At 47.9% G+C, this 17197-nt stretch overlaps 3 protein-coding genes and 1 pseudogene across 3 annotated transcripts; 3 read left to right on the top strand and 1 right to left on the bottom strand.

The window, feature by feature from the left end:
- Nucleotides 1-6264: 6264 nt before the first annotated feature.
- LOC125522299 (uncharacterized) lies at nucleotides 6265-10403 on the top strand. Its single transcript, XM_048687372.2, has 7 exons — nucleotides 6265-6707; nucleotides 6790-6870; nucleotides 6942-7139; nucleotides 7667-7837; nucleotides 8491-8700; nucleotides 8820-8908; nucleotides 9268-10403. The coding sequence occupies exons 1-7, from the start codon at nucleotides 6593-6595 to the stop codon at nucleotides 10099-10101; spliced, it is 1698 nt and encodes a 565-aa protein (XP_048543329.1). The 5' UTR covers nucleotides 6265-6592; the 3' UTR covers nucleotides 10102-10403.
- Nucleotides 10404-12370: 1967 nt separating this feature from the next.
- On the bottom strand, nucleotides 12371-14503 carry LOC147958949 (uncharacterized; annotated as a pseudogene).
- Nucleotides 14504-14970: 467 nt separating this feature from the next.
- LOC125525013 (NAC domain-containing protein 89-like) lies at nucleotides 14971-15375 on the top strand. Its single transcript, XM_087535331.1, has one exon. It carries the CDS (start codon nucleotides 14971-14973, stop codon nucleotides 15373-15375), a length of 405 nt encoding a protein of 134 aa, XP_087391457.1.
- A 51-nt stretch (nucleotides 15376-15426) lies between these two features.
- On the top strand, nucleotides 15427-16467 carry LOC125525012 (uncharacterized). Its single transcript, XM_048690038.2, has one exon. The coding sequence runs from the start codon at nucleotides 15427-15429 to the stop codon at nucleotides 16327-16329; it is 903 nt and encodes a 300-aa protein (XP_048545995.1). The 3' UTR covers nucleotides 16330-16467.
- Nucleotides 16468-17197: the final 730 nt, after the last annotated feature.

The following is a 17197-nucleotide window of genomic DNA, read 5'->3' as shown; positions in this document are numbered from 1 at the left end:
AGCTTGCCGGTGCTGTTCTTGGCCTCGGTGGGGCCTGCCTCGCTGGCTGTGTTTTTGCTACGAGCCAGCCAGCTGTCCTCGCCTGCGCAAAAGCGGGTCATGAGTGTCGTAAGGGCTGCCATTGACTTCAGCTTTTCTTGTCCGAGGTGGCATGCTAGCCATTCGTCACGGATTCTGTGTTTGAAGGCTGCTAGGGCCTTGGCATCCGGACAGTCAACGATCTGGTTCTTTTTGGTTAGGAACCTAGTCCAGAATTTTCTGGCTGATTCTCCGGGTTGTTGAACTATGTGGCTTAGGTCATCGGCATCTGGTGGCCGAACATAAGTTCCTTGGAAGTTGTCGAGGAAAGCCTCTTCCAAGTCCTCCCAGCTGCCGATGGAGTTCTCAGACAGGCTATTTAACCAGTGCCGAGCTGGTCCTTTGAGTTTTAATGGGAGGTATTTGATGGCGTGGAGGTCGTCTCCTCGGGCCATGTGGATGTGGAGAATGGAATCCTCGATCCATACTGCAGGATCGGTTGTGCCGTCGTATGATTCGATATTGACGGGCTTGAACCCCTCGGGGAATTCATGATCCAGTACTTCATCTGTGAAGCAGAGCGGGTGTGCGGCGCCTCTATATCGGGCCGCATCGTGGTGGAGCTCTAATGGAGTCCGTTTGCGGCATTCGGCCCGAGCGTGGTTAGGTTTGTCACGTCCGAATAGGTAGCCGTCATCGTGCTTCGAGGCACGTCCTCGCGATCCGTAGATCGATATTGTGTGTCCTGCTTTACTGTCCAGAGTCTGTCGGAGGTCGTACATATGACTCTAGACTCTTCCGTCCCTATTTTGGTGGGGTGGTGGGGCGGTCTACTGTTTGGCCCGAGTTGCCGCTTTATCCCAACCGCGGGGTGGCCGTTCAGCCGCCCTGTCCTGACCACGTGGTGGTCGGTCCGCACTACGCGAGGGAGATATGTGCTCTGGCGCCTCCTCATCGAATTGAGGTAGCAGTCTGCGTTTCGGGTAGCTCTTGGCTGGGCGGTTGAGGCTGTATTCCTCGGCTATCAGGACATCAGTCCATCTGTCGACGAGCAGGTTTTGTTCAGCTTGAAGCTGATGTTGTTTCTTTTTCAGGCTCCTTGCCGTGGCTATGAGCTGAAGCTTAAAGCGCTCCTGCTCGAGAGGATCCTCAGGCACGATGAAGTCTTTGTTGCCAAGGCTTGTCTCCTCCTCGGAGGGTGGACAGTAACTATCATCTTTCGAGTCATCTTCTATGGCCTGTTCGTCAGGGTTGTCTTGCCTGCTGTCGTGTTCCTATTAGGATGTAGCCCCGACAGGGTCTTCATTGTTTTCGGCGTCGCCCGAAGTACTATTTTCTCCGGTGCCAGTGTTGCCGTCTTTGAGCGGCGAAGCTTGGGGCGGCGTTTGGGCCACTAGCGCTTGGACTGTGTCTCGGAGGTTTTATTCGCATCTGGCTCTTCTTTGTCGTCGCCAGATCCTTTAGGTGTATCAACCATGTACACGTCGTACGAAGAGGTAGCCGTCCAACGTCCAGTGAATGGCGGGTCTTGGCCTTGCTCCTTGTCGGCATCGTCGTCCATACCGTCGATGTCTTCGGAGCCATAGTCAAGCACGTCGGTTAAGTCATCGACGGTGGCTATGAAGTGGGCGACGGGTGGGAAGCAAGATTCCTCATCATCCGTCTCTAGCTCGAGCCGGACATAGTTCTGTTGGGGAACGTAGTAATTTCAAAATTTTCCTACGCACACGCAAGATCATGGTGATGCATAGCAACGAGGGGAGAGTATGATCTACGTACCCTTGTAGATCGCAACGGAAGCGTTGACACAACGTTGAGGAAGTAGTCGTACGTCTTCTTCCCGATCCGACCGATCCAAGCACCGTTACTCCGGCACCTCCGAGTTCTTAGCACATGTTCAGCTCGATGATGATCCTCGGGCTCCGATCCAGCAAAGCGTCGAGGAAGAGTTCCGTCAGCACGACGGCGTGGTGACGATCTTGATGTACTACCGACGCAGGGCTTCGCCTAGGCACTGCAACAATATGACCGAGGTAGAATATGGTGGCAGGGGGCACCGCACACGGCTAAGGAACGATCTCAATGATCAATTGTGTGTCTAGAGGTGCCCCCTGCCCCCGTATATAAAGGGGCAAAGGGGGAGGGGTGCGGCAGTCATAGGAGGAGTCCTACTCCCGCCGGGAGTAGGACTCCCCTCCAATCCTATTCCAAATAGGACTCCCCAAGTGGGGAAAGAGAGAGGGGTTGGCCGGCCACCTTCCCTGGTCCTAATAGGACTAGGAGAAGGGGGGAGGCGTGCAGCCCATGGGGCAGCCCTTTCACCTTTCCACCAAGGCCCATGTTGGCCCATTTGGCTCCCGGGGGGTTCCGGTAACCCTCCCGGTATTCCGGTAAAATCCCGATTTCACCCGGAACACTTCCGATGTCCAAACATAGGCTTCCAATATATCAATCTTTACGTCTCGACCATTTCGAGACTCCTCGTCATGTCCTGATCACATCCGGGACTCCGAACAACCTTCGGTACATCAAAATGCATAAACTCATAATAACTGTCATCGTAACGTTAAGCGTGCGGACCCTACGGTTCGAGAACAATGTAGACATGACCGAGACACGTCTCCAGTCAATAACCAATAGCGGGACCTGGATGCCCATATTGATTCCTACATATTCTACGAAGATCTTTATCAGTCAGACCGCATAACAACATACGTTGTTCCCTTTGTCATCGGTATGTTACTTGCCCGAGATTCGATCGTCAGTATCCAATACTTAGTTCAATCTCGTTACCGGCAAGTCTCTTTACTCGTTCCGTAATACATCATCCCGCAACTAACTCATTAGTTGCCATGCTTGCAAGGCTTAAGTGATGTGCATTACCGAGAGGGCCCAGAGATACCTCTTCGACGATCGGAGTGACAAATCCTAATCTCGAAATATGCCAACCCAACATCTACCATTGGAGACACCTGTAGTACTCCTTTATAATCACCCAGTTATGTTGTGACGTTTGGTAGTACCCAAAGTGTTCCTCCGGCAAACGGGAGTTGCATAATCTCATAGTCATAGGAACATGTATAAGTCATGGATAAAGCAATAGCAACATACTAAACGATCGGGTGCTAAGCTAATAGAATGGGTCATGTCAATCAGATCATTCAACTAATGATGTGACCTCGTTAATCAAATAACAACTCTTTGTTCATGGTTAGGAAACATAACCATCTTTGATTAACGAGCTAGTCTAGTAGAGGCATACTAGTGACACTCTGTTTGTCTATGTATTCACACATGTATTATGTTTCCGGTTAATACAATTCTAGCATGAATAATAAACCTTTATCATGATATAAGGAAATAAATAATAACTTTATTATTGCCTCTAGGGCATATTTCCTTCAAGTTCGGCTGTGAGTCCTTCTCCAAGGACAAATTCTTTAAAGATTTTAGCACATCACCCAAAGGCGAGTGCTGGAAAACGTCAGCGGCGCTGAACTCGAAGATCGATAACCGATCTAGCTCGGTGTCCGCGGGTGTACACAGTCCGGAACTTATAGCCGGAGACGAGTCCGAAGTTCCATTAAAGCGAATATTGCAGGGCGTCGAGTCCATGTGCGGCTCCAACGCCGCGGACTCTGCGGCCTCGGCTGGCTCGATCTGCTTCGGCTCTAAGGTCGTTGCAACCGCAGGAACCATCTCCTGGGTGTGATCCGATGACAGACTTAAGTCACGTTCATCGGGATGAGGGGGAGCGATCGCCACGGGTTCAAATCCCTCGAAGATCAAGTCTTTATGGATATCCACGACGTAGTTCAAGCTTACGAATCTGACCTGATGGCCAGGGGCATAGCTATCGATCTACTCCAGATGGCCAAGCGAGTTGACCCGCAGTACGAAGACGCCAAATACGAAGATCTGTCCAGGAAGAAAGGTTCCTCTTTGGACAACGTCATTATTGACGATTGAAGGGGGCATCGAACCTTTTGTCGACGGCACAGTGGAACTCTCAATGAAAGCACCAATGTCGGTGTCAAAACCGGCGGATCTCGGGTAGGGGGTCCCGAACTGTGCGTCTAGGATCGATGGTAACAGGAGACGGGGACACGATGTTTACCCAGGTTCGGGCCCTCTCTATGGAGGTAATACCCTACTTCCTGCTTAATTGATCTTGATGAATATGAATATTACAAGAGTTGATCTACCACGAGATCGTAATGGCTAAACCCTAGAAGTCTAGCCTATGTGGGTATGGTAATGAGTATATGTATTTGGCCTATCCGGACTATCCCCTTCGGTTTAGACACCGAGGGGATCTAGGGTTTACATGGAGTCGGTTACATAAAAAGGAATCTTCGGTCGCCAAGCTTGCCTTCCACGCCAAGTAGAGTCCAATCCAGACACGGTGCAGTCTTCGGCCTTCATGTATTCGCAGCCCATCAGTCCGGCCCATGGATAACAGGTCGGACGCCCAAGGACCCCTTAGTCCAGGACTCCCTCACCCCCTCATATATATAGGTTGGAGGGAGGAGAGGCAGCCAAGGGGGCGCCCCAAGTAGGAGGAATCCTACTTGGGCGCCTCCCAATTCGGCCTCCCCCCTTCCATATTTATCCGGAGGGGGAAGGAAGGAGGAGGGAGGAGAGAAGGAAGGGGGAGGCCGAATTGCTCCCCTTCATTTCTCTCTTCCCCTCTTTCCTTCCCCCCTTATTTCGGCATACATGGGGCGCACCAGCCCCCTAGGGGCTGGTCTGTCCCCTTCTTGGCCCATTAGGCCCATGTAGTTGCTGGGAGGATGTTCGAAACCCCTTCCGGTGACTCGATATGTACACGGTACCTCCGGAATACTTTCGGTGTCCGAAAATCATCGTCCAATATATGAATCTTTACTTCTCGACCATTTCGAGACTCCTCGTCATGTCCGTGATCTCATCCGGGACTCCGAACTACATTCGGTCATCAAATCACATAACTCATATAATACAAAATCGTCATCGAACGTTAAGCGTGCAGACCCTACGGGTTCGGGAACTATGTAGACATGACGGAGACACCTCTCCGGTCAATAACCAACAGTGGAACCTGGATGCTCATATTGGTTCCCACATATTCTACGAAGATCTTTATCGGTCGTACCGTAATGACAACATACATTATTCCCTTTGTCATCAGTATGTTACTTGCCCGAGATTCGATCGTCGGTATCTTCATACCTAGTTCAATCTCGTTACCGGCAAGTCTCTTTACTCGTTCTGTAATACATCATCCCGTAACTAACTCATTAGTCACATTGCTTGCAAGGCTTATCATGATGTGTATTACCAAGAGGGCCCAGAGTTACCTCTCCGATACTCGGAGTGACAAATCCTAATCTCGATCTATGCTAACCCAACAAACACCTTTGGAGATACCTGTAGAGCATCTTTATAATCACCCAGTTACGTTGTGGCGTTTGATAGCACACAAGGTATTCCTCCGATATCCGGGAGTTGCATAATCTCATAGTCGAAAGAATATGTATTTGACATGAAGAAAGCAATAGCAATAAAACTGAACGATCAATATGCTAAGCTAACGGATGAGTCTTGTCCGTCACATCATTCTTCTAATGATGTGATCCCCTTCATCAAATGACAACACATGTCCATGGCTAGGAAACTTAACGATCTTTGATTAACGAGCTAGTCTAATAGAGGCTTACTAGGGACACGGTGTTTTGTCTATGTATCCACACATGTATCAAGTTTCCGGTTAATATAATTCTAGCATGAATAATAAACATTTATCATATTCTAGTTTGAGATGGAGTTGATTTTTATAAAAAATATAAATCATAAAAAATGTTTGAGGATCGTGTCCAGGTAAACCTAGGCATGGGAGCCCAACCTTACGAATTGAACCCGAAGCTGGCACCGGAACCAACTCAAATATATTGTTTCTACAGAAATAAATATATTCATATACCAAAAATGATTTAAAATAATTTCCTTTTATAAATACAAAAATGTGCACTATCTCTTTATTTGGATTGGGCCGGGTCGGGCTCAGGCTTTGGGTTCACAGCCCGACCCAACACATGCCCAGGCTAGTCCAGGGTTGGGCCTGTTTGAGCTTGGATGGAAATGCTCCAGGGCCCGAAACATAGGAAACCCAAAAGAAAGGCAACAAGACGAGCGAGCAGCAGTGTACCAGCATTGTCTCAAAAAAAAAAAAAAACAGTGTACCAGCAATACCAGAGGCGGCAGCCATAGCACAGCAGCGAGCTCCACCACCACCTCCACCACCACCACACTGTTGTCTCTTCCACTTCCACTCTCTCTCCCTCGGCCTCTGATCTCTGCCCCTCTTCTTTTCTTGCCTTTTTTTGGCGGAGAGCGAGAAGTGCAGGTCCCCCCAAAAGAGGTCTGGATCCTTTGGTGTTTTCTCAACCTTCTTTACCTGTCCTCAAATGGCCGCCTCCTCCCCCTCCCCCTCCTCACATCCCCCCTAGCCCCCCACCTCCCCCATCTCCCCTGCCAGCTCTGCCGGCCACCTCTGCCCGCTTCTTGGCTCTTTGCTCCACGAGAGGAGCACGCGATGGACGCCAGTGCGGCGTCGGCGGCGGGCGCGAGGGGCGTGGCGGCGCTCCTCGTCGCCGCCCTCCTGCTCGGCGCCCCCGTCTCCGCGTCGGCCGCGTCCTCGTACCCCGCAAGTGAGCGAGCTCGGTTCTTGGTTTTTCAAGTTTTTTGCTTTGGTTTTCTTGCGGCTGACTGATTGGTGCCCGCCGGCGGCAGAGGTTCTGGGCGGGCTCCTGACCAGCACGGCGACGGCGGTGGCCAAGAAGCTCTGGTCGCTCAAATCGACCGCCAGGACGGGTAATCGGTGCGTTTCTTTCCCGGGGTTTCCGCGTTTCGGTTTCTTATAAACGGAATCTTTCTGTCGGCAGCGACGGCGGCGGCGGCGGCGGCGGCGTCCGGGAGGTCGATGGTGAAGTACGAGGGCGGGTACGCGGTGGAGACGGTGTTCGACGGCAGCAATCTGGGGATCGAGCCGCACTCCGTCGAGCTCACCCCCGCCGGCGACCTGCTCCTGCTCGACTCCATGAACAGCAACCTCTACAGGGTCCAGCTCCCGCTGTCCCGATGTGAGCATGCCCCCATACTCCCAACTGCTTCTTGATGTCCTTTTTCAGGTTTTGCTGTCATCTTGGTAGTGCTCAGTCATCATGGGTTTCTACTAAATATGTCTGTTAACTAAGTTTGGGTGGTTGGTCAGGGGTGATGTGTGATGGTTGCATGCTAAATTTTGAGGGCTTTGGTCAGGCATGTTTCTTGATTGAGATATGTTTGTTAGTTTATACGTACTAGTTTGCAATTATGAGTTCCTGATGAGATAGTGATGTGTTACGAGCCTGGTCACTTTCACTTCCCTTGTTTAGAAGTTGAAGACACACGACAAGTATTTGCCTGAAAGTTTTGTAGCGAAATATAGTATGAATTGTCGGCCACAATTATTATCAAAATCTTCCATGTCTGATGTGAAGATCTGTGATTCCAACTTTGGTATATTCTGTTCTAAAGTGATGAAGTCGCGGCTTTTCTCTATAGTAGCTACTGTTCAGCTCATATACTATTTCCCTTGCATCTCTTGAAAATGGTTCAAACCATGCAGATAGCAGACCGAAGCTTGTCGCTGGTTCGCTTGAAGGATTATCTGGTCATGTTGATGGGAGGCTCCGAGAGGCCAAGCTGAACCACCCTAAGGGATTTACAGTTGATGACAGGGGCAACATTTATGTTGCAGACGCTATGAACATGGCAATAAGAAAGATCAGTGATACAGGTAAGCTAAAATGTCTTATTGTAGGGTCTGTTCACATTATATTTGTAATGTATGGTCCCTAGCATCCCATGTTTGCTCTTTGTTTTTGATTGAGCTTCTGCGGTACTTTTTCTTAGCACTTGTGTCCAAAAGTTGCATTTGGGATAAGTTAAGCTGTAAGAGTGGATGCGGAGATCAAACACACAGGCTTAAATGTTATAACATGTAATGTATCTAAAATCTAATTATGGGTAGTTGAATTACATAGTTATAATTTAGATTATAGATTATCCCATTCTTAAAATTTCATGATATTGAAAAGCTGTGGGAGAAATCAGTAGTCCGTGATACATAATTGCTCATTCAGATTGTATGTGTTTTGAGTGTGTTGAATTAAACAAAGGAGTTTTATGCGCAAAGCATCTATATATTTTTACATTAAATATCCTATGTCATTGATATGATTGCTTCGAGTTTGCCCAGCCATTTTAACTTCACAGTTTCTACTTTTCAAATTGTTTTTATGTACAGATCTTTGGGCTTTATTCAGTTTGGCTGCAGATAATTTTTTTTTGTGGGGCTTCAGGGAACATCTAGAATAAATGTCCTGAACTCCTTATGAATTTGTAAGTGGTAATGAAGAGACTCATGACAGGGTGAGCAATAATGTGTAGGGGTCACAACCATTGCTGGGGGGAAATCAATGAGAGGTGGGCACATGGATGGACCCAGCGACGATGCAAAATTTTCAACCGATTTTGAAATCCGCTATATCAGCAGTAGCTGCTCCCTCTTGGTCATTGACAGAGGAAACCAAGCAATTCGGGAGATCCCACTCCAGCCTGATGACTGTGAATATCAGGATGAAGCTGGTTTCCCTCTAGGTACTATTTCACCACAGAGTACTGTTCTTGTCTGAAGCCATACTATCATGAATTCGCTGCTCACAAGGAAGTTCCACTAAAACCACAATCACTAATTACTTCAGTTTAAATGCTTACAGGTGTTGCCTTGCTTTTTGCTGCTGGTTTCTTTGGTTACATGCTTGCGTTGCTCCAGCGCCGTGTTTTAGGAATGGTCTCAGCAACAGAGGTAATTTTGCCGAACTGTTTTTGTTATTCTGAGGAAAACATCATGCACACTTGCTGGCAGCAAGGGTTGGTAATGGTAACTAGGGCAGGGCCTATACTGGACCATGTTTCTACAGGTCTCATGAATACGTTACAGTCAGCCTTGGGTCACGTAGATGTGGCGTCCATCGTCCTTTTGCCACAGCCTGTTCACTCATTCATCAGTGGTGCTATGAATTCACTGTATTAACCCTCAAGAGCGAGCCTAGCTAGATCATTACTAAAGTAAAAGACGGAGTCCATGCATATTCTTCAAAACTACTTATTTTATGCAGCAAATTTACAGTGACCTTCTTGGCAACTGAAATTTCAACCATGCAGGAACCTCAGATGCCTCCAAGACCAAGCAATGCAAGCATCCCTCCGTATCAGCCATACCAACCATACCAGCAGCCATTCAAGCCTTCGTTTCGCCCGCCGCTGATCCCGAATGAAGACGAAGCTGGGAAACATGAAGCTGAAGAGGGATTCTTCACCTCAGTGGGCAAGCTCATGGGAGGAGCAAAATCATCCGTGGCAGACATGTTCTCCCGAAAGAAGCGCCCGGCAAGACAGCACCATCAGCACCACCAGCAGCCAAGAGGTAGCCATTGGCCAGTGCAAGAAAGCTACGCCATCCCGCACGAGGAGACGCCTCCACCGCTGGACTCGAGAGGGCCAACCCCTCAGAAGAACTACGGCTTTGTGACGACGGAGCCTGAGAAGGCTCACCACGTCCGGCACGGGCAGCCCTATCTCGGCGGCTGGGATGCACGCGGCCCTCAGCAGCAGCAGCAAGTGTATCCCCACCACCAGCAACAGCAGCAGCACAGACAGCAGCTGGAGCAGCAGGTGTACCGGCAGCAGCAGCAGCACAGGCAGCCGCCGGAGCAGCAGGCGTACCACCTGCAGCAGCACCAGCACCAGCAGAGGCGGCAGCCGGAGCAGCAGATGTACCAGCTGCAGCAGCACAGGCAGTACTCCTCCGGGCCGCAGACGTTCTACGAGCAGAGCTGCGAGACGACGAACGAGGTGGTGTTCGGCGCGGTGCAGGAGGTGGACAGCAAGCGGCGCATGGTGGAGATCAAGGCGGTGAACTACGGCGACACCTTCTACGAGCAGTACGGGATGCGCTACCGCAACAACTACATCGGCTACAACAGCAACAACTACTGACTGACTGACGATCCACCCTTCCATTTACATTGTCCTTCTTCGTTTCTATTGCTCTTTTGCTTCTTTGTCAGTAGTACATGGTCGGTTAGATTTACCGCTAGTTCTTAAGTCCCTTGTCTTCTTCGTTCCTCGAGGGCTCAAGGAATGTAATGCAACGGGAGGAAAAGAGGAAGTAGAAATTGGTAGTCTCATGCCTTGCTTAGATTGTGCAATGGGAAAGCTGGGGTTTTGGTATTGTACACTGATGAATGGTGATCACAGATTTCTGGCCTTCTTTATGTATGTATAGCACTCAAGTCTCAGCTGCTCTGGTGAGTAGTATGGTATGGGCTTGACTGGTCTTGGTGATACATTCCTAGCATGGCTGGGTGACTACCAAGTACCAGTTCCAGGCCACTTGACTCCATTCTGACTTCCCTAAAAAAAGACTGTCCAACTAGAAGAAATCTTATTACAATAATTGAAATTAGCTAGCACATGAGTCGCTTTGTTACACGAGCGATAACAATGCATACAGACAACCTTCCCGATAGAAGAAGCAACATCCACATCCGAGAGAGTTTGCGAGTATTAGACCATCACACATTGCCAAAGCTTCAGTGGTAATAGCATCTGCCGCATGATCAATAACTTTGCACTGAGCGGCAAGGAAATTACCTTTTTCATCTCGGATAATCGCTGCTGTTGCTCCTGATCCCTCGTCAGCAAAGAAAGCTACATCAACATTCAATTTCATAGACCTAGGGCCAGGTTTAACCCACCTCCTTTCCATGTCTCCACTCGGTTTATAATTAGCTTCCTGAAAATTGTTTGTAATTGCCAAGACTGACATATGCCATTACATGGGGGGTGAAGGGTTACCATTATGTGTGTGTTGACGTCTAATCCACCGTAAGAACCAACAGCCCACCACAAATACTTGCTTGATGTTCAAATTTGGTTTAATTGGCAGTGGCTTATTTTGCATCAAAAGGAGATGCTCCATGATCACAGACCCAGATTTATCTATTTCCTTTGCCTCTTCCATCAAATCTGCAATGCCCAGGTCACTCTAGAGCTCTTTTGCGTGATCACAATCAAACAAGAGGTGTCGAATGTCCTCTGCATCTTGATGGCAGATTGGACATGCCCCATCTGAACCAATGTGCCTATTAGTCAAGATTGACTTTCGCGGGATAATTCCATGAAGAATGCGCCAACAAAAAATCTGAACCTTTCGTGGAACTTTGATCTTCCACATTGTACTCCATATTTTTGGTGTATTTGACCCCCCGGGCCGAGCCAATACATTTGCACGGGCATGAAAAGTTTTAGTCCATTGTATCTAATGCAGATTTTACTGTAAAGTAACCTCTACGATCCGGATTCCATGCAATGAAGTCGTCAAACAATCCATAATTCAGCGGAATTTGTAGTATCCTTCGAACATCTACTGTGTTGAATATGCTTTTGATCAAATCCTCATCCCACTCTCCTGAAGTTGGATCAATAAGATCATTGACCGAGGATAACACAGTTTGTCCACGCCTTGTGATCACTTTCCGGTCCTCACTCGATGGGATCCAGGGGTCCCTTCAAATGTTAACATTTGCGCCAGTCCCTATCCTCCATATGTACCCCAACTTAAAAGTTTCTAGGCCCTTCATTATGCTTTGCCATGTAAATAACACACCACTCTTCAAGGTAGCTTCAAGTAAACTTCCATTGGAGAAACATTTAGCTTTCAGAACTCATGCACACAAGGACTCCGGGTTAGTAATCAACCGCCAACATTGCTTCGAGAGCATCGCAAGGTTGAACGAATAGAGGTCTCGAAACCCCATGCCCCCCTCGCATTTAGGGTAACAAAGTTTCCACCAAGTATACCAATGCATTCTTTTGTGTTCTTCATCATCTCCCCACCAAAATTGTGCAATCAAATCTGTAATATCCTTACAAAGGCTTTTGGGCAAGCTAAAAACAGACATAGCAAAAACTGGTATGGCCTCAGCTACTGACTTGAGTAGAATCTCTTTACCTCCAATCGATAATTGCTTTTCCATCCACCCTTTCAATTTCTCCTTAATTCTGTCATAGAAGTGTCTGAAGCAATCACTCCTGTCAGCCCCAACCATAGCCGGGAATCCCAAGTATTTATCTGATAGGGCTTCAGTGTCAATATGTAACTCCTGACAAACTTCTGTTCTAGAAACAACTGGAGTGTTAGGACTGAAAAACACACTGGATTTAGCCAAACTCACCATTTGTCCTGAGCTTTCACAGTAGGCTTCTAGTACATGCTGTAAGGAAGCTGCATTTAAAATGTTTGCCTTCATGAGAATTAGAGAATCATCAGCGAATAAAATGGGTGATACTGATGGTGCACTTCTGCACACTCTAATCCCCTCAATGCCACCAGCTTCTTCTTCAAACTGCAATAGACTAGAAAGACCCTCTGCACACAAGAGAAAAAGATAAGGGGATAGGGGACCCCCCTGCCTAATCCCCCTACTCGGAGTAAACACATCCGTCTCCTGGGAATTGAACCTCACTTTATAATTAACAATGCTGATGCATGCCATCATCAGTTGGATCCATTGTTCATGGAATCCCAATTTCACCATCATATCATGCAAAAAGGCCCACTCCACTCTGTCATATGCTTTGTGCATGTCCAATTTAACTGCACATAATCTTGTCCTGCCAGATCTAGTGTTCTTTATTTTATGAACACATTCATATGCTATGAGGATATTATCAGTGATCATCCTACCAGGCACGAAAGCACTTTGCATAGGGGAAATTATCTCATGCAAAAAAAAATTTAAACGCAAAGCTAGCATTTTCGAGATAATCTTGTAAAGAACATTACAAAGACTTATAGGACGAAATTGGGTTACCAATTCAGGGTTGTCAATCTTGGGAATCATGACTATCGTTGTGTCATTCCATTCACTCGGAATTTGTTTTGTATTAATGGCTGCCAATACCTCCTGGGTGACCTCATCCCCTAATATGTGCCAATATTTTTTGAAAAAAATTGCATGTAGTCCATCTGGCCCTGGTGCCTTTAAATCACCAATACTAAACACCGCTTTTTTAACATCCCCAGCCGAGAAAGGAGCCATCAAAAAGTTATTCATCTGATCGGTGACTTTGTGTTGTACTTTCTCCAAAACATTTGGATTTGTCTGCTGCACCTCAGATGTGAATAAATGAGAGAAGTAATTCTGTATATGGGAATTAAGCTCCGGCATGCCTTCCATCCAGTTACCACCATCATCCTTCAACTTCTTCACATAATTCTTTTTTCTCCTAGCAGACGCAAAAGCCTGAAAAAACGCAGTATTACGGTCACCACTTTTTAGCCAGGTTGCTCGAGATTTTTGCCTCATTTCTATTTCCTCAATTTCCAGCAGAAACTCAATCAATTCCGCCAGCTCTTTTCTCTTAGTTTCATTATCGTCATTCAACGGTCCAGCCATGATTTTCTCAAACTCCCTCTGTGCCTTACGTAACCTTTTCTTCGGTTTTTTAAGGACTTGTTGGTCCCAATCATGAAATTGGTTATGCATTTTATTTAATTTTTTATAGATGCTTCCACAACTGGGATCAGAACCTACTTTCTCCCAAGCCTGCATGACTGTTTCATGGAAGCTCTCCTCTCGCAGCCATCTTTGCTTCAAATCGTCTCGAATGTATAGTCTGTCCAGCCGTATTTCCTTGAGCATAGTATTCAGTATCCACACACAGCGGGCGGTGATCTGAATGGTTGTAGTCCATGTTCTCTAATGATGCATCTGGAAGCATAGCAGACCATGCCTCGTTCGCCAAACCTCTGTCCAGTCTCTCTCTTATCCTTCCACGATACAATGTGAAAGTGTCTCCTGTATGACTGATATCATGCAATTCACAATCATCTATTGCTTGTTGGAATGCCTGCATGTACTGGATTGGTCTTGGATTACCTCCCTCCTTTTCATGAAGATATTGTATCTCATTCAAGTCACCAATCAGTAGCCACGACAAGGTATTATTTTGGTACAGTTGACGCATACGATTCCATGTCAGATGTTTATTTTCCCATCTGAACTCCCTATACATCCCAGTCAAGCGCCAAAACTCATTATTATTTCCTTCAATTTTAACATCAATGAACATATAGGATCTAAAGCAAGCCTATGAACCTTTACATTATTATTCCAAAAAAGCAATAAATTAAACCTCCTTTCCTCCCATCACCCGGACATACTAATTTTTGGTCCATCCTGAACCTTCTACGCAGACATTCAGCCGGATAAGAATCAAGGTGCGTCTCCGACAAAAACAGCACCTCGGGGTTGCATCTTCGCTGGACATCCAGCAAAGCACGAATCGCCGGGGCATTCTCAAGTCCCCGACAATTCCAGGCTAAGAGTTTCATTGCGTCCGGTCATCCTCCTCGTGGGAGGACGCATCACGCATGGATGAAAAGAAATGGATCCGACTAAGGTCCGAGGGTATGGTTCAAATAAATGGACCCGGAAAAGAATAGGACTTGTAGTACTACCCAAAATCAAGAATCACAATCAGCACGGAATCTATCCTCTACATTTTCAGCACCGCATCATGATCGGATTGACGCAAATTTTCAGAAAATGAAAGCAAACGGGAACGCCAAGTTTCAGATAACTGACGGGAAACTGAACTGGACACATAGTCGGATTCAGATAAGGAAATTTGACGCGTCCTCCATCGCGTAGTGCAGCGTCTTTAAATACCAGCACAGACCAACCGCGCGTACCACAACACCTTCCCGATCCCGTAGACAAACCTCTCCCAAATCCCAGTCGCCCGCCCGCCCTTTCGTAGCTTGAACCCTAGCGGCAGATCGGGCAGCCGCCGGCCGGGATGGAGGGGCTCGACGTCGACGACGTCTTCCACCACTACCGGCTGAGCCCTACGGAAGTGGACGCCGTCACCTACTACCTGCCACGCCTCCTCTCCGGCGAGACGCTGCATGCCGCCGACAAGCTCATCCACCGCGTCGAAATCTCCGGCTGCGAGCCCAAGGATCTGGCCGCCCGGTACGCGCCCGTGCCGCAGGCCGTGAGCAGCGGCGACCGGTTCTTCTTCACCACGTGCAAGAGCAAGAACGGGAGCAAGCTCCAGAGCGTGCGCGGCGCCGGCACCGGCACCTGGACCATCCAGAAGACCACCGAGATTTGCCACGCGGGAGTCAAGGTGGGCGAGGTCAAGAACCTGTCTTTCAAGAAGAAGGGAAAGTCCACTGGCTGGGTCATGGAGGAATACTGATGCCTGCTGCCGGAGGCCACCGTCAGCGACGGGGTCAAGGTGTTCTGCAGAATGCACTTGGCTCAGCATGCTCCTGGCGCGGCCCGCCAGGAATCGGCCGCGTACAAGCTTCAGCAACAGCAACCAGAGGCTGTGACCCCGTGCACGCACGCGCAGAAGAGGCCAGCGCCCGCCGCCGCCGCCGATCCTCATCCGCCGCGCCCGGAGAAGAGGATGCGCGGTGCCGTCCCGGTCCCGGCACCTGCCACACCGTCGTTCTTGATGTATGATGAGGTAGCCAGAGCATCATCCGAGTCCACTACAGTATCCAACCACTCTGACGTTGCTCAAGCTCCTGAGATTTCCTCCCGGTCACATGTGCTGGAGTCTGTCAAGCATTACAGCCAACAACAGATTGTTCCCGAGGCTGGCTCAAGCATTGCAAGGAGCTCATCTGAAGAGGATGTCTTTGAGCCATTGGAGCCTATTTCCAATTTGCCGGATGGGGAGGCAGATGGTTTTGATATCGAGGCAGATGGTTTTGATCTTGAAGAACTAATGAGAATGATGGAAGACGACCCAATTGAACTTGAGCCGATCACTGTAGCCAACACTGGCATGGAGATGGGCCAACAGGAACCTCTGTACCTGGATGCCTTGGACCAAGGCGTGCTGGAGGGCATGCTGCAGTCCGATGACCCTTACCCAATGTGGAGATCAGAGGATCGGTCCATGCACAACCCTGCCTTCCATGATGCTGACAATGAGAAGAGGTACAATGCTGCGTCGGATCTTGACGCTCCATCGCTACAGGGACAGGACCACTTGTCCAAACCGCGGCCGTGCTCCTTCGATCCATTTGAAGAAGCGTGGAAGGCCGAAGAGGCGCTCGAGAAGGAGAAGAGGTGCAATGCCGCGGCCAATCTTCACGCTGGAGGGCACAGCAACTTCTTCTCGCCTGCAAGTGTCTATTAAATCCGATGTTGAACCTCTTTTCAAAGTGTATAAGAGGATACTCACTGGCTGATGTATTAGTTCGTCCATGTACGATCGCCACGGATGTACCTCTGAGCAATTTGCTCCACTTGTTCATGCAAGCTAGTAAAACTGTTGTTGTTCTTCTTGCTCCCGTGATGGATTTTCTGAACCTTGCACTCGCTCCTGCACCAGTACTTCTTCTGCTCTGTTTCCTGTGATGGACCATGTTAAAACTGCTCTTATTTTTTGTTTTATTAGGCTCAGATAAGCAGCTATGATCTGGGCAACCGTAGGTAAGTAGTAGGAGTAACTACGTTTGTAAATCAAAACTGTTTCACTGATCTTGATAATCTGCAGAACAACTGCAAGTTCATAAGTTGCAGAGCAGATTCAAGTTGTGGCAAAAAAAAATTGTTCTGTCTATTTACAGTATGGAGTAAACAGTTATTACAGTGTCAATGTTGATGATTTACAGTGTGGAGTAGTCATATTTTTCCTTGAAATCTAAGTGCAATTTGTCTCTACAAGCTAACTGAATTTTACAGTATCTAAGTGGTCTCTAAATTCTGCAGTATTTATGCTCATGACTTACTGAACTATGTTATGTTTCTTAACAGTGCCTTGATCTAAAATAGTTGCATTTTAGCTCCATAGTTCTGTGTAATTTACGCCTTGATTTTCTGGCATCTCTGAATTTTGTTGTTCCTGTGCTTGCTACTCCTTAATTCACACATGTACAGGAAGAACATGAGACTAAATTGAGCCTAACCCTCCAATGTTATATGTTTTGAACTCCTTTCTGAATTCCCTTTTGTTATTTTACCTCAAACAAGTACCCAGGTTTATAAAGATCTAGTGAGCATTA

The sequence above is a fragment of the Triticum urartu genome, chromosome 7A, assembly GCF_056163025.1.
Source record: "Triticum urartu cultivar PI428250 chromosome 7A, HENAU_Tu73, whole genome shotgun sequence".
NCBI lineage: Eukaryota > Viridiplantae > Streptophyta > Magnoliopsida > Poales > Poaceae > Triticum > Triticum urartu.
The sequence above is the reverse complement of the archived record's forward strand: the minus strand, read 5'-3'. Positions and strand labels throughout refer to the sequence as shown.

Coding starts and splice junctions, on each gene's coding strand:
- LOC125522299 (XM_048687372.2), top strand. CDS start 6,593: ATGGACGCCAGTGCGGCGTCGGCGGCGGGCGCGAGGGGCGTGGCGGCG. Junction 7,838..8,490: donor AAGAAAGATCAGTGATACAG/GTAAGCTAAAAT, acceptor AATAATGTGTAG/GGGTCACAACCATTGCTGGG. Junction 8,701..8,819: donor TGAAGCTGGTTTCCCTCTAG/GTACTATTTCAC, acceptor AAATGCTTACAG/GTGTTGCCTTGCTTTTTGCT.
- LOC125525013 (XM_087535331.1), top strand. CDS start 14,971: ATGGAGGGGCTCGACGTCGACGACGTCTTCCACCACTACCGGCTGAGC.
- LOC125525012 (XM_048690038.2), top strand. CDS start 15,427: ATGCACTTGGCTCAGCATGCTCCTGGCGCGGCCCGCCAGGAATCGGCC.